Source organism: Schistocerca cancellata, chromosome 1 (assembly GCF_023864275.1).
Source record: "Schistocerca cancellata isolate TAMUIC-IGC-003103 chromosome 1, iqSchCanc2.1, whole genome shotgun sequence".
In the NCBI taxonomy this organism is placed as follows: Eukaryota; Metazoa; Arthropoda; class Insecta; order Orthoptera; family Acrididae; genus Schistocerca; species Schistocerca cancellata.
The window spans coordinates 683,988,087-684,014,075 of record NC_064626.1 but is presented as its reverse complement, the minus strand read 5'-3'; the positions used below and the strand labels follow the sequence as shown (position 1 = coordinate 684,014,075).

The following is a 25,989-nucleotide window of genomic DNA, read 5'->3' as shown; positions in this document are numbered from 1 at the left end:
TGTATATGTCCTGAGGCAACAACACTCACTGGGCGCAAATATCCAGACTATATTCATTCAGTGTTTGCTAATGAGAGCACTTAGCAACTTCAAACAAACTTTGAACACAATTTCAACTTTTTCTAAGCCTTTTCTCACTTATATGCTTCAAATATTTTAACAAATTAACTCCTGTGAATAGTAATTAGAAGTCTGAAGCTGTTTTATACACGAGAGTTCGATTCTTTAAAGAATCATGAGTTTACTGGTATGATACAGTGGAAAAAAATTGACAAAATACTGAAAAACCTATGTCAAAACAAGGCTGATGTAGCAGATGACATTCCCTCAGAATTACTGAGTTACTTTGGGGAACCAGTGATTACAAAACTATTCCATCTGGTGTGCAAAATATCTGAGAAGGGCGAAATAGCCTCAGATTTTAAGAAGAATGTATAATTCCAGTTCCACAGACTGCAGGTGATGGCAGGTGTTAGTATCATTGAATCATCAATTTAATAAGTTGGTGTTGCAAAATAATGACACTAATTATTTGCAGCAGGACAGAAAAACTGGTAAAAGCTGACCTTGGGAAAGGTCAGTTTGGGTTCCAGAGAAATTTAGGACACCCAAGACAATACTGACCCTATGTTTTATCATAGAAGATGGATTGAAGAAAGAAAAACCTATGTTTATAGCATTCATAGATTCAGAGAAAGTTTGTGACCATGTTGACTGGAATGCACTCTTTGAAATTCTGATTGAAGCAAGGATAAAATACAGGAGGCAAAAAGCTGTTTACAACTTGTACAGAAACCAGACTCTAGTTATAAGAGTTGAAGGGCATGAAAGGGAAACAGCAGTTGAGAAGGGACCAGACAAGGTTATAGACTAACACAATGATAACCAATCTGTACACTGAGTAAGCAGAAAACGAAACCAATGAAATATTTGGAAGAGGAATTAAAGTACAGGGAGAAGAAATAAGAGTTATGATTAGCCAATGACACTGTAATTCTATCAGAGATGAAAAAGGACCTGGAAGAGCAGCTGAACAGAATGGATAGTGCCTCAAAGGGAAGTTATAATATGAACACCACCAAATTAAAACAAGGGTAACAAAATGCAGTCAAGTTAAATCAGGTTATGCTGAGGGAATGAGATTAGGAAATGAGACACTAAAAATAATAGAGGAGTTTTTTATTTGGGCAGGAAAATAACTGAAGATGGCCGAAGTAAATAGGACATAAAATGCAGACTGTCAACAGGAAGAAAAGATTTTCTGACAAAGAGGAATTCATACACATCTAACTTAAATTCAAGAGGTAGGAGGTCTTTTCTGAAGGTATCTGTATGGAGCCTCACACAGAAATGGAATGTGGATAATAAGCAGTTTGGACAAGAAGGGAATAGAAGTTCTTGAAAAGTATTGCTGTAGAAGGATGCTGAAGATTATATATGAACAGATTGCTTAACTAACGAGGAGGTACTGAATCAAATTGGGAAGAAAAGAAATTTTTGGCAAAACTTTACTAAAAGAAGGGTTTGGTTGATAGGATATGTTTTGTGGCATCAAGGAATCATCAATATGATACTGGAGAGAGAGAGGGCGGGAGGGGAAGGAGGGCGGGGGAGGCAGAGAGAGAGAGAGTGAGAGAGAGAGAGAGAGAGAGAGAGAGAGAGAGAGAGAGGGGGGCAATGTCTGTATTAGTTTAAGCATAAATGAAATTACATGAGAATAAGAACAAGAAAAGTAATAACAGTACATAGTGTTACATGGAAATATAAAAAGAAGAGGAAAACATCTGCCTGCTTTTGAATGTCTAGAGAAGAAAACGATATTTATAGATTTCCTTAGTGCTAGTTTCGTCCATAATATTTCAAATGTATTTGTTTATTACGGATGTGGGTGGGAATGCACTTCCATGAAAGATATTGAATGTAAAAAATTTTTAGCAGCGCCCACAAATTTTAACCTACATAGACATGGGAAAATGGCATACTTATTTTTGACCAATTTAGTGTATGTGAGGTAGTTTTTATAGCAATGCAGGTCTGTTGGATATAAGCAGAAGAACAATAACAAAATTTCAAACCCATCTCTCAACAAATGATAACACCAATGCTTTGATGTGTGAGGAATCCTAAACAGCTTAACAAGGGGTGTGGTTGCCTGTAACATAGGAGGGAGAGGGGGGGGGGGGGGGGGGCATGAGGTGGTACTCTGGTTGGACTGCTGCGGACCTACCTTAGGGAAGAGTCTGATGAACTGCAGATCATTCTGTCTTGCTCACTCACGCAGTGGAGTATTTGGCTGTGTCAGAACACTGCCTAACATGTAAGGAATGAGGAACAAGTGAGATAGCCTCTGATTGGACAGAATATTCAGCAGGAAAATGAAAATAATTTAAAAAGCAAAGTGAAACTTTAGTAACTGTAAGGGAAGTAAAACAGGTACAATAAAGAGCATTACATAAAATTTTTATAGTGGGAGAGTGAGAGAAGGAGAGTTCGAGTAGACATGTTCTGAGTGGCGCATAATGTAATATTTGAAAGCTGTGTCAGTAATTATCTGTGAAAGTGTGTATAATGGAGGCTGTGTGTGTCTGCAATGATGAATGGTTGCTGTCATGGTATATCAAGTAAAAAATCTATGGAATTTGCATGAATTCACCCTCAATACAGATGCATTCAACCCAACCCAGTAAGCTCATAGTATTCCAAATTTGGTCAACAAAAGAACTATATCACACAAAGACTATTTGTCCAACATCTGCCCAAATCATGAAGAGAATAGAGGAAGTCCTCAAATCTCGGTCAGTAATGTAAAAGGTGGTATGGTCATAGCTTAAATCCTGGTGATTTAAAAAAGAATCAGAAAATATAACTTCACAGACTAGTCCCTTCCTTGTTGTTGAATTCTTGTGTTTATTACTGGAAGTTTACCTGTCATCTTCACAACACACCAACATTGGTAATAGAATTTCAGTGTTTGAGTATCATTTCATGAATAAGACAGAATAATCAAATGTAAATACTTCAGGATTAAAAGAGACCATTCACCAAAAAGCAGAACCATTGAGTCATTGAGAGGCACACATAAAATAGAAAAAAAAACTTGCTAGCTTTTGGAATTAATTCTTTCTCGAGTTAGAGTACAAATACACATGTAAAAATGTATGCATGCACGCACACCCACCCACAGATCCCATGCTCACATACAGGTGCCCACCCACACCTGTGCATGTGCATAAGTAACAACACCTATGTCCCTAAATTATGGTGCCTGCTGGACAAACAATGTCAGGATTGTAGTTTGTTGCATGGACTGGAGTAGGGAGCGGAGTTCGATATATTGGGTAGGAGGGTAGGGGGGGGGGGGGGGAGGGGAGGAGACTGAAGACAGGATTGAGGGGTTGGGGGCAGGTAGCTAGTGACTCGGAGGGACAAACCGGTTTGATGAGCAGGACTGTGGGAAGGGAGGGGTGGTGGATGCCCTGGTGAGGAATGTGATACATAGGTGTTGGAGTTGGTGAGGGAGCAGCACTTGACAAAGGTGGCTTTGAGATGTGAATTTGGAGAGACTGATGGGGCAGAGGAAGTGGAAATTGTTGGGAAAAGGGTAGGGGGACAGTGGGTTAACGGAGACTGATGGAAGCAAAATATGTGTTGTAAGGATAACTCTCATCTGGGTAGTTCAGAAAAAGCTGGTGGTGGAAGGGAAATATCCAGATGGCTCGGGAAGTGAAGCAGCCATTGGAATAAAGCAAGTTGTGCTTGGCTGTATGTTGTGTCACCACAACTTTGTTGTTAGCTGCATTCAAGTGGTGACTATTCATTCTGATGGACAGCTGGTTGGTTCTCTTAGCAACATAAAAAACTGTGCAGTAATTGTAGCAGAGTTGGTATATGGCATGTCTGCTTTCACAGGTTGCCCTGCCTCTGATGGAAGAGGATAAGCCTGCAACAGGATTGGAGGATGAAGTACTCTGAGGCTGGATTGGGCCGGTCTTGCACTAGGGACTTTCACTGGTGTATGATCCTTGAGGCACAGGGGTTGAGACTGGGAGTGGCCAAGGAATGGACAAGGATGTTGTGTAGGTTGGGTTGTGTAGGATGGCCTTCATTTCAGGCTACACTGATAGATAATCAGTGCCCTTGCAAAGGATATGGTTCAATTGTTACAGTCCAAGATGATACTGGATGACAGGGAGAGGGATGGGTGCTCCTTTGTGGCTGATTCTTGGGTGTCGTGAGGGGTTTTGGAGGTGTGTGAGGGTATGTTATGGGAAGTCTGTTTGTAGACTATGTGCCTGTCTGTGAAGGTTCTCACAAGACCTGCAGCATACTGTGCAAGGGAATGCTCAGTATGCAGATATGCCACCCACAGGTGGTCAGATTGCATGGGAGGAATTTTTTGACATGGCAGGGATGACAGCTGTCAAAATGCAGGTACTGTTGGTGGCTGGTGGGTTTAATATGGATGGAGGTGTGGATAAAGCCCTTGGAGAGGTGGAAGTCAATGTACAAGAGGGTGGGATATTGGGTTAAAGAGGACAACGTGAATCAGATAAGAGAGAAGGTGTTGCAGTTGATGATAATAATGTAAACATATCATCTTGATGCAGAGGTTGAGGGTAAGTGATCCAGTGAAGCTGAGAGATGTGTCAGCTGTAGTACAAACTATTGGCAGATTCCATCATACTGGAGATGTCAAAGTTGAGGAGGAGGATTAAGTACATCCAACCTGCAGGACCTTTGGCTACTCCTCAAGGAAGAAGGAACACGGTATCGACACCAGGGCTCCATGGATCAACTGCCTCAAGAGTTAACCACAGTCAGGGCTCCAAGAATCAACTGCCACCAGGGCTCTGCCAGCTTGCAGCAGTTTCACACTCGACGGGCTCCTCCAGTGCACTGCTCTCTTTCTGCTGGCCTCCTTGGCTCAACAGAACCTTACATTCCTCATTCCTTCAGTGAGGCCTATTCTTCCTTTTCCATGTTTCTTCACTGATGCTTTACACCATAAGTCCAGTTGTGACGACCTGTCTTTACTCAGATTCCTTTTCAGCCATGCCTGAGCTGTCCATGATATATTGATGGTGACACCTCTCAATCTCGGGTACCAGTTCCAAGATCTGGGTTGCATGCACCAATGGTTCCCCGGACACAATCTGGTATTCCTCGTCACCCGAATGAGGCACAATTCCAGTGTGAACACCTGTCACCAAGTATTTGAGAATTGGGTGGGCACTGTCATCTCTCTCTGCTCATAGTGGGGGAAGGGTGTTTAGGCTACGCAGCATCAATTCAATGGCTTCACTATCTATATGTTTCCCCTAGAGGAGATGGGGTGCACAGTCTGTGGCTACTAGCAAGATAGCTATGCATCTTTGTTCCAAGAAAGGAGGGATGTGGTATTCACACCTACACTCCAACCACACAACCACCTGAGTACCTGCATTCTGAAGATACTAGCACTGGCATTTGCGATCCAGCTGCAACCACAACAGTTCTGGGTACCAAGCCAGCATAACAACAATAATAAAGCAGCTTGTTATCACTGGGAACTCAGGATGCGATCATTAAGATGCTACTCTTGCTAACATGTGGCACCCCAACTGACGACAGGAGGACAGCATGGGACTATTTACCTTCGTAAGAGACATGCTGAAAATAGTCTGTGTTGTGTTTATCAAACATTAAGGCCAGCGGATGGCCTCCCAGAAGCCAGCTTGCCATTAGAATTGATGCTGGGCATTTGTGCTGTGACCACCTTGTGGTTCTTCCTTCAAAGTAATTCCCAACACAAACCCAGTGCCAATCATTGTCAATTCTGGATGGATCTTTTTTCTCCCTAGACAATGATTTGTGGACCTAGGCTTCAACCTATAACTCAATGTGTTTGGGCATCATTATGAAACCGCAACACAGTTACTCAGTAATGTTATCTCTACCAGTAACTCACCTCAGAGCTGTACAATAACCAGTAATATTTCATCTTCTGATAGTTGTAACCAGAATAAACAAGCCATTATTCTTATGTGCACCTTCACCACTCAAACATGCAGATACATTACACCCTATTTGCACCAATGGATCCCCAAACAAAAGGGAAGCCTCACTGGCTCAGTCATCACCCAGGATAGAAAGAATCATGGCAGCTGCTGTGGAACCTGGACACCCATCAACATGTGCACTGCAGCAACAAAAGGAAAAAAATTCACAAGTGACACAAATACACTAATTAGAAAGTGCGGCACTGAAAGTTCAGTCTTCAGTAAGGCTCATTTGAAAGTGTTGTGTTAACAGTTATGACAAGAAAAATGTCAGGTGCTAATGAATCACTATGTGCATCAGGAGGGCAAGAGAATATGCATGTCCAGGAGATGCAGAGATCAGCCTTCTATTGGATGTATGTATTACACTTCACAAAATGGACATCACTGACATTCAAGAAATGTTCCAAACAAACCATTATCTTGCATCATGAACACCAAATTAAAAACAACACGCCACAGTGATCACAAAGGTTTGCACCAATGAGATTGACAGAGAACTCCTAGGGAGTTACAAACTGTGTTGGACATTCAGCTAGTTATCCACTCTTAAAGCATGCATATAGAATCATATTTGCTTAACAGGGTGATGAGCAGTGATGGACAGTAGTAGCATACAACAAAATGCAAAACAGTCCGTCATGGACCTTATCATAAAAAGGCAATTGTTTAAGATGTAGCTGCAGATAGTGTGATACCATGGTGCATGTTGTTGCTGTGGTCTTCAGTCCTGAGACTGGTTTGATGCAGCTCTCCATGCTACTCTATCCTGTGCAAGCTTCTTCATCTCCCAGTACCTACTGCAACCTACATCCTTCTGAATCTGCTTAGTGTATTCATCTCTTGGTCTCCCTCTATGATTTTTACCCTCCACGCTGCCCTCCAATACTAAATTGGTGATCCCTTGATGCCTCAGAACATGTCCTACCAACTGATCCCTTCTTCTAGTCAAGGTGTGGCACAAATTTCTCTTCTCCCTAATTCTATTCAATACCTCCTCTTTAGTTATGTGATCTACCCATCTAATCTTCAGCATTCTTCTGTAGTACCACATTTCGAAAGCTTCTATTCTGTTCTTGTCTAAACTATTTATCATCCACGTCTCACTTCCATAAATGGCTACACTCCATACAAATACTTTCAGAAAAGACTTCCTCACATTTAAATCTATACTCGATGTTAACAAATTTCTCTTCTTCAGAAACACTTTCCTTGCCATTGCCAGTCCACGTTTTATATCCTCTCTACTTCGACCATCATCAGTTATTTTGCTCTCCAAATAGCAAAACTCATTTACTGCTTTAAGCATCTCATTTCCTAATCAGTGTCGTCGTAACTGCCGTCTGCTTCACATCTGCTGTGCAGCAAGCTACGTTAATTTAAGTATTAACTGTATTTTTCGTACTTGTCACTTCTTCTTCCGTGTGTTTTTGCTTTTAGGAAGCTTTAATTTTCAAGTACTGGGGGGAGGGGTTTATTAGTGATTGGTAGCTCCAACGTTAGGCAGGTGATGGAGCCCCTTAGGGAGATAGTGGAAAGGTCAGTGTAGAACGCCAGTGTTCACTCTGTCTGCTTGCCGGGGGGGGGGGTCTCATCCGAGATGTGGAGGAGGCCCTGCCGGCGGGGATAGAGAGCACTGGGTGCACCCAACTGCAAATTGCTGCTGATGTCGGCACCAATGACTCCTGCCGTCTGGGTTCCAGACGTCACCCTCAGTTCATGCAGGTGGTTGGCGGAGTTGGTGAAGGCGGAAAGCCTCACTCGTGGAGTGGAATCTGAGCTAACTATTTGTAGTATCGTTCCCAAAACCGGTTGCGGTCCTCTGGTTTGGAGCCGAGTGGAAGGCTTAAACCAGAAGCTCAGACGATTCTGCAGAGATCTGGGGTGCAAATTTCTTGACCTCCGCTATACAGTGCAGAAATATAGGGTCCCCCTGAATAGGTCAGGCGCGCACTACACGCAGGAAGCGGCTACAAGGGTAGTGGAGGACATGTGGAGTGCACATGTGGGTTTTTTAGGTTAGAGAATTCCCTCCCTAGGCCCGACAAGACCCCTCCTGAGACGCGACAAGGTAATAGTAGGCAAAACGCAATGGGGAATAACAATGTGCTAATAGTAAACTGCAGGAGCGTCTATAGAAAGGTCCCAGATCTGCTCTCGTTAATAAATGGTCACAACGCCCACATAGTACTAGGGACAGAAAGTTGGCTGAAACCAGATGTAAACAGTAATGAAATTCTAAACTCAGATTGGAGTGTATACCGCAGAGACAGACTGGACAGTGAAGGGGGAGGCATGTTTATAGCGATAAAAAGTACAATAGTTTCGAAGGAAATTGACGGAGATCTGAAATGTGAAATAATTTAGGTGAAGGTCACCATTAAAGCAGGCTCAAACATGGTAATTGGGTGTCTCTATAGGGCCCCTGGCTCAGCAGCTGTTGTGGCTGAGCACCTGAAGGAAAATTTGGAAAATATTTCGCGTAGATTTCCCAACCATGTTACAGTTCTGGGTGGAGATTTTAATTTGCCGGATATAGACTGGGAGACTCAAACGTTTATAACAGATGGCAGGGACAAAGAATCCAGTGAAATTTTTTTAAGTGCATTATCTGAAAACTACCTTGAGCAGTTAAACAGAGAACCGACTCGTGGCGATAACATATTAGACCTTCTGGTGACAAACAGACCCAAACTATTTGAAACATTAACGCAGAACAGGGAATCAGGGATCATAAAGCGGTTACTGCATCGATGATTTCAGCCATAAATAGAAATTTTAAAAAAGGTAGGAAGATTTTTCTGTTTAGCAAAAGTGACAAAAGGCAGATTTCAGAGTACTTGACGGCTCAACACAAAAGTTTTGTCTCAAGTACAGATAGTGTTGAGGGTCAGTGGACAAAGTTCAAAACCATCGTACAGTATGCATTAGATGAGTATGTGCCAAGCAATATCGTAAGAGATGGAAAAGAGCCAAAGCCTTGCAGACAAACAAAATTTATGCGAAGCGAAATGTAGTGTGAGGAGGGCTATGCGAGACGTGTTCAATGAATTTGAAAGTAAAGTTCTATGTACTGACTTGGCAGAAAATCCAAAGAAATTTTGGTCTTATGTCAAAGCGGTAGGTGGATCAAAACAAAATGTCCAGACACTCTGTGACCAAAATGGTACTGAAACAGTGGATGACAGACTAAAGGCCAAAATAAATACTAAATGTCTTTTTCCAAAGCTGTTTCACAGAGGAAGACTGCACTGTAATTCCCTCTATAGATTGTCGCACAGATGACAAAATGGTAGATATCAAAACAGATGACAGAGGGATAGAGAAACAATTAAAATCGCTCAAAAGGGGAAAGGCCACTGGACCTGATGGGATACCAGTTTGATTTTACATAGAGTACGCGAAGGAACTTGCCCCCATTCTTGCAGCGGTGTACCACAGGTCTCTAGAAGAGCATAGTGTTCCAAAGGATTGGAAAAGGGCAGGGCACAGGTCATCCACGTTTTCAAGACGGGACGTCGAACAGATGTGCTGAACTATAGACCTATATCTCCAACGTCAATCAGTTGTAGAATTTTGGAACACGTATAATGTTCGAATATAATGACTTTTCTGGAGACTAGAAATTTACTCTGTAGGAATCAGCATGGGTTTCGAAAAAGACGATTGTGTGAATCCCAGCTCGCACTATTCGTCCACGAGACTCAGAGGGCCATAGACATGGGTTCCCAGGTAGATGCCGTGTTTCTTGACTTCCACAAGGCATTAGATACAGTTTCCCACAGTCATTTAATGAACAAAGTAAGAGCATATTGACTATCAGAGCAATTGTGTGATTAGATTGAAGAGTTCCTAGATAATAGAACGCAACATGTCATTCTCAATGGAAAGAAGTCTTCTGAAGTAAGAGCGATTTCAGGTGTGCTGCAGGGGAGTGTCATAGGACCATTGCTATTCACAATATACATAAATGACCTTGTGGATAACATCGGAAGTTCACTGAGGCTTTTTGTGGATGATGCTGTAGTATATAGAGAGGTTGTAACAATGGAAAATTGTACTGCAATACAGGAGGATCTTCTACGAACTGACGCATGGTGCAGGGAATGGCAATTGAATCTCAATGTAGACAAGTGTAATGTGTTGCGTATACATAGAAAGAAAGATCCTTTATCATTTAGCTACAATATAGCAGGTCAGCAACTGGAGGTACCGTATTTACTCGAATCTAAGCCGCACTTTTTTTTCAGTTTTTGTAATCCAAAAAACCGCCTGCAGCTTAGAATCGAGTGCAAAGCAAGCGGAAGTTCTGAAAAATGTTGGTAGGTGCCGCCACAACTAACTTCTGCCGTCAAATATATGTAGCGCTACAAGGGGATGCTTTGTAGGCACAGAGATAAATACTGGCGCCAAAATCTCTGCGTCAGTAAATAAATTAAAAAAAAGGTGGAAGACGAGCTTTTTTCTCCGCCCCGAGTTTCGACCACTGCATTTTCGTACTGTTCCGTATTGTTCATCTTCGAATGTAGCAGAATTTCAATGTACTACGAAAATCCGACTGGCCAGACTGTTTGGGATGTTTGTCAATATGGCCAACTCTACGTGTTGAATTTTTTACTACCTGTGAGAAGAGGTGGTTGCTAATAGGAACCTGACAAAATGTGAATCACATGCAGTATTCTCTTCACCATAAGAATAATATGAATGTAAACATTATGCCACGTATTCTTTCGTGTTTGCTGCTATTTCATTTAAATCCTATCTGCCTAATAAACTACGAAACTAGAGTGAGACAACAGCAAACGCGGAAGAATTTACGTATCGTGTCATGTTTACATTCGTATTTTTCTTATGCCTAATAGTGATACAGTCAGAAATTAAGCACGGCAACTGATTAGATTTTTAAATCTAAGATGACTAATTCCTGTGCAGAATTTGACGTACTAGAGAAGCGGCCGCAAAGATTTTCAAACGGAGAAAAATTTTCGCCTAACTCTTGTTCAGAACATATTCTATCATATGCAGTCTATTATTTGGTTCTTGTTGATCATTATCAAAGAAAGCAGTGTAAGTAACAACAAATAGCAGTCTCTTGCCATTGTTTCGCTAGTGAGACGATTCCTCTCTTTTCTTTTTTTTTTTTAATTGTAAGCGGCGGTAGCGCGCACAAAAGCAAGCCATGCCGCGCGCGGCGACAGGCCGTAAACACGCACTATCAGAATGAGACAAACAATGCATTACACAGTACAGTAATGCATTTTCAGCTCAGAGTGACGTTAAGACCTATAACAAAGAAAACGGCACTTATCAGATCAAAGCAAAATAAGCAATCGATTCAAACCAGACGAAGCACGTGAAAAGGAAGGGTACCCGTATAAATATGGACGGAGCGCCTGACGTATAGCAATGGCTACCTGGTAAAACTTAACTGTTAAGCTTACGACTCGAACCAAACTCCTGTAGCTGTATCGTCATTCATTCGACCTAAATTGTGTCTCGTATTACAATGGACCAACTTTGTTTTGATTTGGAGGTGCGGCCTAAAACTTTTCTCTCCCCTTGAATTTCGAGTCTCAAATTTCAGGTGCGGCTTAGATTCGGGAAAATTTTTTTCCTCGATTTCGAGTCTCATTTTTCGGGTGCGGCTTAGATTCGAGTGCGTCTTAGATTCGAGTAAATACGGTAGTTAATTCCATGAATTATCTGGGAGCAGGCATTGGGAGTGATTTAAAATAAAATGATCATACAAAGTTGATCGTCGGTAAAGCAGATGCCAGACAGATTCATGGGAAGAATCCTAAGGAAATGCAATCCGAAAACAAAGGAAGTAGGTTACAGTATACTTGTTCGCCCACTGCTTGAATATTGCTCAGCAGTGTGGGATCTGTACCAGAGAGGGTAGATAAAAGAGATAGAGAAGATCCAACAGAGAGCTGAGTGCTTCATTACAGGATCATTTAGTAATCACGGAAGCATTACGGAGATGATAGATAAACTCCAGTGGAAGACTTTGCAGGAGAGACGCTCAGTAGCTCGGTACGGGCTTTTGTCAAAGTTTCAAGAACATACCTTCACCGAGGAGTCAAGCAGTATATTGCTCCCTCCTACATATATCTCACGAAGAGACCAAGAGGATAAAATCAGAGAGATTAGAACCCACATAGAGGCATACCTACAATCTTTCTTTTCACGAACAATACGAGACTGGAATAGAAGGGAGAACCGATAGAGGTACTCAAAGTACCCTCCACCACACAACGTCAGGTGGCTTGCGGAATATGGATATAGATGTAGATGTAGCTGTAATTCCGGCAACATCACCCAATTTAATTCAACTACATTCCATTATCCTCGATTTGCTTTTGTTGATGTTCATCTTATATCCTCCTTTCAAGACACTGTGCATTCTGTTCAGCTGCTCTTCCAGCTCCTTTGCTGTCTCTGACAGAATTACAATGTCATCGCCAAACCTCAAAGTTTTTATTTCTTCTCCATGGATTTTAATTCTTACTCCGACTTTTTCTTTACTGCTTTTTTCCTTTACTTTCCTTTACTGCTTGCTCAATATACAGACTGAATAACATCGGGGATAGGCTACAACCGTCTCACTCCCTTCCCAACCACTGCTTCCCCTTCATGTCCCTCAACTCTTATAACTGCCATCTGCTTTCTGTACAAATTGTAAATAGCCTTTCGCTCCCTGTATTTTACCCCTGCCACCTTCAGAATTTGAAAGAGAGTATTCTAGTCAACATTATCAAAAGCTTTCTCCAAGTCTACAAATGCTAGAAACATAGGTTTGCCTTTACTTAATCTATTTTCTAAGATAAGTCATAGGGTCAGTATTGCCTCGTGTTCAAACATTTCTGTGGAATCCAAACTGATCATCCCCGAGGTCGGCTTTTATAAGTTTTTCAATTTGTCTGTAAAGAATGTGTGTTAGTATTTTGCAGCCGTGGCTTATTAAACTGATAGTTCGGTAATTTTCACATCTGTCAACACCTGCTTTCTTTGGGACTGGAATTATTATATTCTTCTTGAAGTCTGAGGGTATTTTGCCTGTCTCATACATCTTGTTCACCAGATGGTAGAGTTTTGTCAGGGCTGGCTCTTCCAAGGCTATCAGTAGTTTTAATGGAATGTTGTCTATTCCCGGGGCCTTGTTTCAGCTTAGGTCTTTCAGTACTCTGTCAAACTCTTCACGTAGTATCATATCTCCCATTTCATCTTCATCTACATCCTCTTCCATTTCTATAATATTTCCATAACACTGTTTCCTTGTACAGACCCTCTATATACACGTTTCACCTTTCTGCTTTCTGTTCTCTGCTTAGAACTGGGTTTCCATCTGAGCTCTTGATATTTGATATTCATACAAGTGGTTCTCCTTTCTCCAAAGGTCTCTCTAATTTTCCTGTAGGCAGTATCTATCTTACCCCTAGTCAGATATGCCTCTACATCATTACATTTGTCCTCAGCCATCCCTGCTTAGTCATTTTGCACTTCCTGTCGATCTCATTTTTGAGACATTTGTATTCCTTTTTGCCTGCTTCATTTACTGCATTTTTATATTTTTTCCTTTCATCAATTAAATTCAATATTTCTTCTGTTACCCAAGGATTTCTACTAGCCCTCGTCTTTTTACCTACTAGGTCCTCTGCTGCCTTCACTACTTCATCTCTCAAAGCTACCCATTCTTCTTCTACTGTATTTCTCTCCCTCATTCCTGTCAATCATTCCCTTATGCTCTCCCTAAAACTCACTACAACCTCTGGTTCTGTCAGTTTATCCAGGTCCCATCTCCTTAAATTCCCACCTTTTTCAGCTTCTTCAGTTTTAGTCTACAGTTCATAACCAATAGATTGTGGTCAGAGTCCACATCTGCCCCTGGAAATGTCTTACAATTTAAAACCTGGTTCCCAAATCTCTGTCTTACCATTAAATAATCTATCTGAAACCTTCAAGTATCTCCAGGCCTCTTTCATGTATACAACCTTCTTTTATGGTTCTTGAACCAAGTGTTAGCTATGATTAAGTTTTGCTCTGTGCAAAATTCTACCAGGCGGCTTCCTCTTTCATTTCTTACCCCCATTCCATATTTAACTGCTACATTTCCTTCTCTTCCTTTTCCTGCTATCGAATTCCTGTCACCCATGACTATTAAATTTTCATATCCCTTCACTATCTGAAGAATTTCTTTTATATCATCATACATTTCATCAATCTCTTCGTCATCTGCGGAGCTAGTTGGTATATAAACTTGTACTACTGTGGTAGGTGTGGGCTTCGTGACTATCTTGGACACAATAATGTGTCCACTATGCTGTTTTTTTAGCAGCTTACCCACAGTCCTATTATTTTTATTCATTATGATACCTACTCCTGCATTACCCCTATTTTATTTTGTATTTATAGCCCCTATTCACCTGACCAGAAGTCTTGTTACTCCTGCCACCGAACTTCACTAATACCCACTATATCTAACTTTAACCTATCCATTTCCCTTTTTAAATTTTCTAACCTACCTGCCCGATTAAGGGATCTGACATTCCACACTCCAATTCATAGAATGACAGTTTTCTTTCTCCTGATAATGATGTCCTCCTGAGTAGTCCCCACCTGGAGATCAGAATGGGGGACTATTTTACCTCCAGAATATTTTACCCAAGAGGACGCCTTCATCATTTTACCATACAGTAAAGCTGCATGCCCTCGGGCAAAATTACGGCTGTAATTTCCCCTTGCTTTCAGCCTTTCGCAGTACCAGCACAGAAAGGTTGTTTTGGTTAGTGTTACAAGGCCAGATCAGACAATCATCCAGACTGTTGCCAATGCAACTACTGAAAAGGCTGCTGACCCTCTTCAGGAACCACACGTTTGTCTGGCCTCTCAAAACAGGTACCCCTCCATTGTGGTTGCACCTACGGTACGGCTATCAGTATCATCGCTGAGCCACGCAAGCCTCCCCACCAGCGCCAAGGTCCATGGTTCATGGGGGGGGGGGGGGGGGCGTACATGTTATATAGGCACAGAAAAAACTTCCAGAAGGCTACATTTGCCCAGTAGTTCCAGGTGATATGAGCTGCAATGTTACCCACATTTTGGGAGGGATGGCTTACTCTAAAGGAGTATGATTTTTATACACAGGACAGGAACCGAGCAAAAGCAAGTTATTTTGACCAGCTACTGACCAAAAGTAGTACTCATACAATAGCTGTAGTTCCCTTTCATCCATTTTCCCACTACTGCTTGTTGTGATGTAGATATTTTCTAGTGCCATTACAAACAAAATGTCGCACAAGAGAAAGAATTGTAGGGGGCAAAGCACACCCAACTTCTCACAGCATAATAAATAACATTCCAGCCAATTTACCATGCAGATTAACAGTCAGCATATTTGTGTACGAATGTGTTAAGGCATTGATTTTGATACAAGTCTCTTGGTATTTCCAAGGTTCCTTTCATATGTATTTTATCTTCAAATCATGATCGGTCAGAGATGAAAACAAATTCCTGGTGAACGATGGGATAAGTTTGTTTATTTCATATAAAATTTTTGGGCCGACTTTGCAGTTTGCTTTGCATCATCAAATTGATGCTTTATTTGAAATTTTGTCTTATGTCTTCCAATTCTGCAACACTGTTTGAAGTTATGCAGTTATTCACTTCTTCCTTGAAATCACTATGTCACTTGCAATTTGATGTGCATAGCATAGGAGGTCACTAGCATGCACATCCTGCAAATTATTTCGACCATCCTACAAACACTACAAACACACCAACATCAGTTTTTGTAACAAGTGCACTTTGTCCTCCTTTGAATATCCATAGTTTTTCTTACACACTACATGGTTATATTGATGTGATCTTATTTGAGATCTGTTAATAATTGTCTTTTTATTATGCTGCAGATGATCTTCAATGTACGTAATTATGTTTAGTTCCTGCTCCTTGGACAGTGATTGTTCTTTACTACATTTCACTGGAGATGAGATTTGTGGCTTCCTGTCCGGCAAGGATCATTAACTACATGGCTTGTCACTTGCTTCGATATCACTTTCACTTGTTAGGCACATATCATTGTACTCCTAACGTAAATTGCCCGCACAGTTGAGTGTATACGACACAACCCATTCCACTGAGTCATCTTGCAGAAACGCTAATATTTCAACTGCCAATTCTTTCTCACTCTGTGCAATTCCTTGTTTTCCTTTCTGACAAAATGTCAACTTTGGCAACTGTTGTTGTAGATGTAATGAAATGTTTGCTTTGTTTATCATTGCAGTTGCTCTGTGTTGCATCAACACCTTAGCATTGTATCACTGTTATGAGTTACTCATCAAGTAATCAGTTCAGCTGCACTACCTAGCCTCATGCTAAGCTCACCGTACGATACCTCCAGTCCTGCTCCTTGTTGCCATTAGCAGCCAATATTTTGGTTGCACAGTAGACAATATACGGGGTGTCAAATGCCATAAACATCATTGGCATTTTGTGACCTTGCACTAAAGGGGTTCCTTGTAAGTCAGAGAATCACAAAGCTGTGAAATGATACTATTTGCTGGAAACACAAAAATGTGGATACCACGAGCACATTTACCACCTCTGGAAGCAAGAATACACATACTTGAAGATAAGAGAACTACAACTAACTGATCATAGACTGTTTATCAAAAGGAATGAAACGCAAAGAAATTCACAGAACTTGTGAAACAGAAGTAAAACAATCTCCTTTGGCACCAGCAACACTGCAGTCATGGAACAATTTGAACCTGATGAATAATGTGGTATGAACAAGAAGTCATTGATAAAATGCCCAGCAAATTGACCCAAAGACAAAAAGTAATTAAAGACAAAATTCTGGTACATGTGTCATCTAAAGTAGGAAACAGAGGCTACTGACTTTGAAAACTGTCCACAGAAAAAAATGGCTTCACTGATGAAGGACGTTAAAGTGGCCCTTGCAACTTTCCAAATATAACAATTGAAGAAATGAAACAGCTCACCTGTAGTATAGCATTAACAGTAAAAGAAGAACTGGGGTTAATGCAGTCGGAATCTGCTGGAGAACTGACTGGGAAACCAAAGTAGAAAGTTCAGATGGAATCAAAAATCAAAAGCTAGAGATATGATGCAAGTAAGTTGAAGAACATGAATGAGAATAAACTGAATAACTGGAAGGCCAAAGAGTACCAGTTAAAAAAATATTGGCTGAATATGAGAAAAATTGAAGTATCTTTGGAAATTGTGAAGCAAGAAATAACTACAACAACCAGGATAATCAAAAGGTCCAAGGCCATTATATCAAGTACCGGCAAAATTAAACTTTTCAATCCAACCAAAGGAAGTTCTACCACAGTCGGAACCAGCAAGCTGACACAAAAGTTGAAAAGTCAGAGAAACAACAACCCAGCTCTGGATAGAGCCCTAGGTAAATAAAAAATTGCTGGATGGATAAAGGGCTTCGGAAACAAATTTTCTACGGACAGAATGCAACAGCTGGATATAACAACTGAAACAGTTGAGAAAAGAGTGAAGAAAGTCATGAACTGGACATCCCCCAGCAACAATATACTGTATAGTTTCTGGCACAAAATGTCTGACCAGTCTGCATGTGAAAATGACTGAGCTGTTTAATGCATTGTGCAGATAGGAAACATCAATGAATGGCTAACAACTGGAAAAACATATTTAATACAGAAGGACCAGCTAAAAGTGCCACACCCAAAAATGTTTTCCCACCATGTTCAAGTCATCGACAGGTACTACAGCCAATAGAATTCAGAAGTTTCTGGAAGAATACGACATCTACCAGCTGAAAAAAATGGGAACAAGCAAATAAGCAGGGACACAAAAGATGAACTCGCGATAAACAAAATGATTTTGTGAACCTGCAAGAGCTGGAAAATAAATTTGTATATGAGCTGGATTGCTTGCAAAAAAAACTTCGACTCACTGTCACAGAACTGAATAATGAATTTCCTGGAAGCCATCAGGGTCAACAACAACATTACGAAATTTGCAGTAAATGGATGAAACACTCGAAAACATAACTATTGGTTGGAAAAGAAAGTTGCAGACCCTTCAACATCAAGAGGGGCATTTTCCAGGAGGACTTGTGCCCTCTGCTATTCATTATTAACTTGATGCCACTGTCAATTATCTTACAGAAAACTGACTTTGGCTATCACAAAGCAAGAAATTCTCAGAGAATGTTCCACCTGCTGTACATCGAAGGGCTGAAGTTCTATGGAAAATCTGGAATTGACAGCCACAATCATAATCTTCAGCAATTACATCAGCATGGAATTCGGGTTTCAATAGATGGGCCATACCAGCCAATCACTGTGTGTCCAGCTGGTAGGTGCAGAGCCAACAACTAGCACATTTTCTTTCTCTTTTGTGTGCGCCTGTCGACAACTCAATGCTTCTACTATTCTGTGAGTGATCTCCTTTACTCCTACATAACTTACATTCTACCAGAACTTTCCTACTGTTTTTAAATGTCTGTATTTTTTGAAGATAAATTGGAAACACAGATTGTTAGTAATGACATTCTGAAGTGCCGCGAAAATCTTTACTGAGAGAGATTGAAAAACAAGGCTTTCTTTTAACCTATGTTAGTACACTGAAGAACTTGACTATGTCAGAATAACAAGAAACTCAGAACTAGAAGAGGGACCATGCACAAATACTGGATACCATTAAAACTGTTCTCAGTTCCTGTATAGGAAGCTTACAGATCTCTGTACTGGAAATAAGGAGGAATATATGTTACTGGAATATTTTTTTAGTTCTGCCGAAGACATTGTGCAACTTGCCTTCAGTGTGGATGAACTTTAATAACTAAAGGAACCTTAATAAAGTAAATTTGAAAGTACACCTAAAAAACAGTTACAAGTTGATTGAAATAAGTGCAAAGGACAAATCAAAAAGAACAAAGTAAAAATTGACAATGAAGAAAAATAGATAAATAATAAGATTTTATTTTATGGGCAACTGAAGACAATTCATTGGTGGGTAGCAAAAAACATAATTAAAAGATTAAAAATGGGCTGGAAAGCAGTTGGTAAACTTAAATTGAGAATTCAAAATAAAAATTTTAACGTGTCTGAAACGAGAAGTTTAGGATTTTCAAAAATAAGTTATCAATGTGTCTGTAAAGTACAGCAAGTATAATTATTGGGTAAAACCAATTCACAATCACGGCAAGGGGACACAGACTTTTAATATGAAAACCATTCTAAAACTGAGGGTTCCTCAGTAAACAAAGAGAGAAACTGTTTTAAATTACAATGACAAACAAACAAACAGATCAATAAACAGACTGGAGTGGAAGACATTGTTCTTACTTTAATGGCAATGAAATGGATGTGGGCAGCATATATAGCCAGGCAAATGAATGTAAGGTGGACAAACTTCTTTGCTGGATTCCAAGGAAAAAGGAAAGATAGACACAACAATCTAATGGAACATGAATAGATAATATCAGAAAGCAATCTGAAACAATATTATATTCCTACTAGAAAACAATAATGCACATAAAAGTCTACAGGAAGCCTATACCCAGCAGTGAATATCAAATAATTGTTGTTGTACTTTTTGTTGTTGTTGTTGTTGATGATGATTACAGTGATGGTGGCGATTATGATGAATTAACCCGAAACTAACAATATGGAAACTACTTTTAAAAAGTACATATTTAAAATGAATTACATTAGTAAATCTGTTGCAAAGAGGCAAAGTACACAAATCAGTATGAAGATTTGGAACACAAGTCCTTCAAAGGTATCATGTACTTAATTTAAAATCAGAACACGTTTTGAAAAGATTACAGAACACTTCACATTATAACTGTTATGCTGACAAGTTATTACCTACAGGTATTCACTTTTCTAATCAAAATCTGCATTTCTTTAAATTTGGTTTTGTGTTACAGGTCACACTGTCACTTCAATGATAAAACAGTGACACATTTTTGTGTCGTGATCACACTGCTTTGTAGTTTTCATATTTCATAAACTAAATGCAGAGAATGCCCCTGCCATCTGGCAATATATGCAGATTTTTCTAATGAGAACTGTGTATTATTTGTGCCATAAGTATATGTTCACTTGATTTTCGTTTCTTATTTGTTTCCCAACCCCATCCCACCCTCTCCCTCTACCTGTGTGTGTGTGTGTGTGTGTGTGTGTGTGTGTGTGTGTGTGTGTGTGTGTGTGTGTTCTAAGATATTAACATCAATTTAAAGCTTCTCGGCCTGCAAGGCCTGGGCATTCACAGAGGGTGGGTTTGCTGGTAGTTGGGAGCTCCAACATTAGGCCTTAGGAACATGGCTGGGAGGTGGTGGCCCTTGTCGGTACCAATGACATTTGTGACTTAGGATTGGAGGAGATTTTCTCTGATTTCGGGTGGTTAGCGGAAATGGTAAAGACTGCCAGTCTTGCTTGCAAGATTAAGGCGGAGCTCACCATCTGCAGCATCGTCAACAGAACCACCTGTGGTCCTTTGGTGAAGAGCCAAGTGGAGGGTCTGAATCAGAGGCTCAGGCAGTTCTGTGACGATGTAGACTGCAGATTCCTTGACTTGCGCCGTCGAGTGATGTGTTTCTGGGTTCTGCTTAATAGGTCAGGAGTCCACTACATACAGGTAGTGGCTACATAGGTAGTAGGGGCCGTGTGAGGGACTGGGCAGTTTTTTAGTTTAGAATGTCCGTCTACAAGGGGGCAGGTAAAACACAGTAAGATAGTTGTAGAAACGATCAGTATTGTAGTTGTAAATTGTCATAGCTGTGTTGGGAAAGAATCAGAGCTCCCAGCCCTAATAGAAAGCACTGAAGCTCAAATAGTTATAGGTATAGAAAGCTGGCTAAAGCTGGAAATAAGTTCAGTGGAAATTTTTTCAAACGATCTAACAGTGTTCAGAAAGGATAGATTAAATACAGTTGGTGGTGGAGTATATATTGCTGTCAGAAGTAGTTTACCTTGCAACGAAATTGAAGTAGATAGTTCCTGCGAAATAGTGTGGGTAGAGGTTATACATGACAATCAGACTAAACTACTAATTGGACTGTTTTATCAACCCTCGACTCAGAAGATATAGTTGCTGAACAGTTCAAAGAAAACTTTAGTCTCATTTCAAATAGGTAACCCACTCACACAACTGTAGTCGGTGGTGACTTCAATCTACCCTCGATATGCTGGAAAAATTATACGTTTAAAGCTGGCAGCAGGCATAAAACATCAGCCGAATTTGAACTGAATGCTTTCTCAGAGAATGATTTTGAACAGTTAGTTCATGAACCCACTCGAAGCGTAAATCGTTGGGAAAGCATACTTGATCTCTTAGCAACAGATAATCCTGGACAAATGGGGAGTATCATGAAGACTACAGGAATTAGCGATCATGAGGCAGTTGCTGCTAGGCTGAATACTGTAACACCTACAACCATCAAAAAGAAATGCAAAGCACATCTTTTTAAAAAAGCTGATAAAAATGCTCTTAATGCCTTTTTAAGAGACAGTCCCCACTCCTTCTGATCTAATCACGTAAGTATAGAGAAGATGTGGAATGATTGCAAAGAGATAGTATTGACAGCAATTGAGAAATATATACCACATAAATTAATAAGTGATGGTACTGAACCTCCATGGTACACAAAATGGGTCAGATCGAAGATGCAGAAGCAACAAAAAAAGCATGCCAAATTTAAAAGAATGCAAAATCCCCAAGATTGACAAAGTTTTGCAGAAGTATGAAATATAGTGCATACTTCAATGAGAGATGCTTTTAATAATTTCCACATCAAAACTCTGCTTGGAATCTGGCAGAAAACCCAAAGAGATTCTGGTCACACATAAAGCAAACAAGTGAGAAGACACAATCAATACCTTCACTGCGCAATAACAACGGTGAAGTCACTGATGACAGTGCCACTAAAGCAGCGTTATTACACACGGTTTTCCGAAAATCCTGCACCAAAGACGATGAGGTAAATATTAGTGAATTCCAATCAAGAACATTTGCCAAGATGAGAAACACAGAAGTAGATATCATCCATGTAGCAGAGCTATTTAAATCACTTAATAAAGGCAAGGCCTCTGGTCCAGATTGTATATCAGTCATGTTCCTTTCAGAGTATGCTGATACAATAGCTCCATATTTAGTAAATACATATAACTGCTCCCTCAAAGAAATTTCCATACCTAAAGACTGGAAAATTGCTAAGGTCACACCGAAACCCAAAAAGGAAAGTAGGAGTAATCCACTGAATTACAGCCCCGTATCACTAACGTTGATTTGCAGTAGAGTTTTGAAACATTTAATGTGTTCGAACAATACGAAGTACCTCGAAGAAAATGATTTATTGACACACAGTCAGCACAGTTTCTGAAAACATCGTTCTTGTGAAACACAACTAGTTCTATATACTCATCATCAAGGAATGAGTGCTATCGACAGGGGATGTCAAATTGATTTCATATTATTAAATTTCCAGAAGGATTTTGACACCATTCTTCACAAGTGTCTTCTAACCAAACTGCTTGCCTATGGAATATCACCTCAGTTGTGCGACTGGATTCAAGATTTCCTCTCAGAAAGCTCACAGTTCGTAGAAACAGACGGAAAATCATTGAGTAAAACAGAAGTAATATCCAGTGTTCCCCAAGGAAGTGTTATAGCCCCTCCACTGTTCCTCATCTATATTAACGACACAGGAGACAATCTGAGTTGCCCTGTTAGATTGTTTGCAGATGATGCTATCATTTACCCTTGTGTAGTCATCAGATGATCAAAACGAATTTGCAAAATGATTTAGATAAGATACCTGTGTGGTACGAAAAGTGGCAATTGACCCTGAATAAACAAAACATGAGAACTAAAAGAAATCCACTAAATTTCGGTTACACAGTAAGTCACACAAATCTTAAGGCTGTAAATTCAACTAAATACATAGTGATTACAATTACAATTAAAAATAACCTAAATTGGAGCAATCACATAGATAATGTTGTGGGTAGAGCAAATCAAAGACTGTGATTCATCGGTAGAACACTTAGAAGGTGTAACAGCTCTACTAAAGAGGCTGCTTACACCAGACTTGTCCGCCCTATTCTGGAGTATTGCTGTGCGGTGTGGGATCCGCATCAGGTGGGTGGGCGGATGACATTGAAAAAGTTCAAAGAAGGGCAGCTTGCTTTGTACTATCGCGAAATAGGATAATATTGCTACAGACATGATACATGAATTGGTATGGCAATCATTAAAACATATGCGTTTTTTGTTGCGATGGACTCCTATGAAATTTCAATCACCTGTTTTCTCCTCCAATTGCAAGAACATTCTGTTTGCACCCACTTACATAGGGAGAAAGGACCATAATGATGAAATAAGAGAAATCAGGACTCGTACAGAAAAACTTAAATGCTAGTTTTTCCTGTGTGCCGTTTGAGAACGGAATGGTAGAGAGACAGCTTGAAGGTGGTTCAATGAACCCTACACCAGGCACTTTGTTGTGAACAGCAGAGTAATCATGTAGATGTAGATGAAGTTAGGACATTTGGCAGGATGGGATTGTGGCTAGTCATAGAAGAGGTCGCAGACATCTGGATGTGGATCTAATGGCTGTCAGAAAGTGGATAAAGAGATCAAGGTGTTTGGAAGATGGCATTTTTGGTTTAGAAGTTATTTGGAGGGCATCATGGAAGAGTGAGGGGAAAGTAGTTGTATAACATTCTGATATCATCTGTTGGAATGTTATTCTACTATTTTACCTACCACTGTAAATAGTAAATTGTGTTTCACATATTCCTGGTCATTCAAAAGGGTTTTCTTTTCAGATTTGGTTTATTGTATATAATAATTTTCTTGTGATTTTATATGATTCTTTTACTGTTTATTTTGATTATTCTCAAGAGGTTGGGTTGTAATTATGTTTTCTGAGATGCTCTGCAAATGTGGAGCGATTTGTTCAAATGATGAGGAATGCATATTTCAGCTGGAAAAATGAACAAGTGTAAATAATAAATGACAGTAACAATTACAATGTGAACTGTTTCCTAATCTGCAAGTACTGCATATAAAAACAGAAATCTATTATGCCAGATTAAATCTACTTACTGTTAAAGGCAAAATGCAACTGGATTGTAAAAAAATATACAGTGTAGCAAGAAAAAGGCACTTCAATTTATGAAACAAATATTTACACACATGCTGCAAATAATCACCAAGAAAACAAATTTGTCAAGGTATAATGTTTGCAGATACTTGTGGCAATTAATATTCTCAGAGAACACATTAACTTTTAAGAACCTGATAATGGGATCATGTCTTTCTGAAACATGTTGTGATTTTAGATTAAATAAAGCACTCATCTGGACAAGTGGGCATCAGTATTCCATACTGATACATAAATAAATAAACAAAATATGCCAAAGTTGGAATGCAATATGTACTTCACCATGCTCAAGGAAATTGGCTGAATTTATTAATATTAAAAAAATACTCTCAATGCTCTAATGAAAATCACTTTACACATACACCTTGCAACAATGCCAGGAAAGAGTTAAATTAATCCATTAGTCAATACCTGTTTCGAAGACAACCGAGGGTCCCTGGAGTACAGGCGTACTTCCCAATTGCCAGGAGCACAAGGATTTAGGCTTTCTACCAAAGTTCTCAATGCTCCGAACTGTGTAGGAGAAAACTGGTAAGCCAGAGTCAAATGTAAGGACTTCACGTGTGGTTCCATACTGACAGCTGGAAAAAGATAAATAACTGTACAATTGTAAACACAATAAGACTATGCAGAGTATATGCTAGCAAAAAAAGGTTTTCAGGAAGTCATAACAAAAAATAAAACATGCACCAGAATGGAACTGAGGGAGGGAAAGCAAGCAGTATTTTCACATTAATCTAAATACACGCCAATTTGGCACAAGAGTATTCACTGAACATATTTCTGCTCTTATAAATAATTACAATGTATAAGGGATTGATTATCAGTTCAAAATCTTGACAACCAAGTTATTGTGGTGGCATTCAGCCTGAAGACTGATTTGATGCAGCTCTCCATTCTACTCTATCCTGTGGGAGCCTCTTCATCTCTGGGTAACTACTACAACCTACATCCTTCTGAATCTGCTTACTGTATTCATCTCTTGGTCTCCCTCTATGATTATTATCTCCCCCCCCCCTCCCACACACACACACACACACACACACACACACACACACACACGCTTCCACCCAATATTAAATTGGTGATCCCTTGATGCCTCAGAATGTGTCCTACGAACCTATCCCTTGTATTAGTCAAGTTGTGCCACAAATTTCTCTTCTCCCCAATTCTTTTCAGTACCTCCTCATTAGTTACATGATCTACCATCTAATCTTCAGTATTCTTCTGTAGAACCACATTTCAGAAGCTTCTATTCTCTTCTTGTTGAAACAAGTTATCATCATGTTTCACTTCCACACATGGTTACACTCCATACAAACACTTTCAGAAAGGGCTTCCTGACACTTGAATCTATACTCGATGTTAAATTTCTCTTCTTCAGAAATGCTTTTCTTGACTGTCAGTCTACACTTTATGTCCTCTCTACTTCAACCATCATCAGTTATTTAGCTGCCCAAATAGCAAAACTCATCTACTACTTTAAGTGTCTCCTTTTCTAATTCCCTCAGCATCATCTGATTTAAACTGACTACATTCCATTATCCTTGTTTTGCTTTTGTTGATGTTTATCTTATATCCTCCTTTCAAGACATTTTCCATTCCATTCAACTGCTCTTCCAAGTCCTTTGGTATCTCTGACAGAATTACAATATAATCAGCAAATCTCAAAGTTCTTATTTCTTCTCCCTAGACTTAAATTCCTACTCCAAATTTTTCTTCTATTTCCTTTAGTTTTTGCTCAATATACAGACTGAATAATGTCAGGGACAG

The 25,989-nt window shown here is 39.9% G+C and overlaps 1 protein-coding gene across 3 annotated transcripts in view; it reads right to left on the bottom strand.

Moving 5' to 3' along the window:
- Positions 1-25,989, bottom strand: part of LOC126184280 (protein UBASH3A homolog) — a 256,403-nt gene that overhangs the window by 149,688 nt on the left and 80,726 nt on the right. For all 3 annotated transcript variants that reach the window (XM_049926659.1, XM_049926666.1, XM_049926674.1), the window contains one exon: positions 24,628-24,797. In XM_049926659.1, the coding sequence (XP_049782616.1) occupies positions 24,628-24,797 (170 nt within the window). The remainder of the gene's footprint in view (positions 1-24,627; positions 24,798-25,989) is intronic.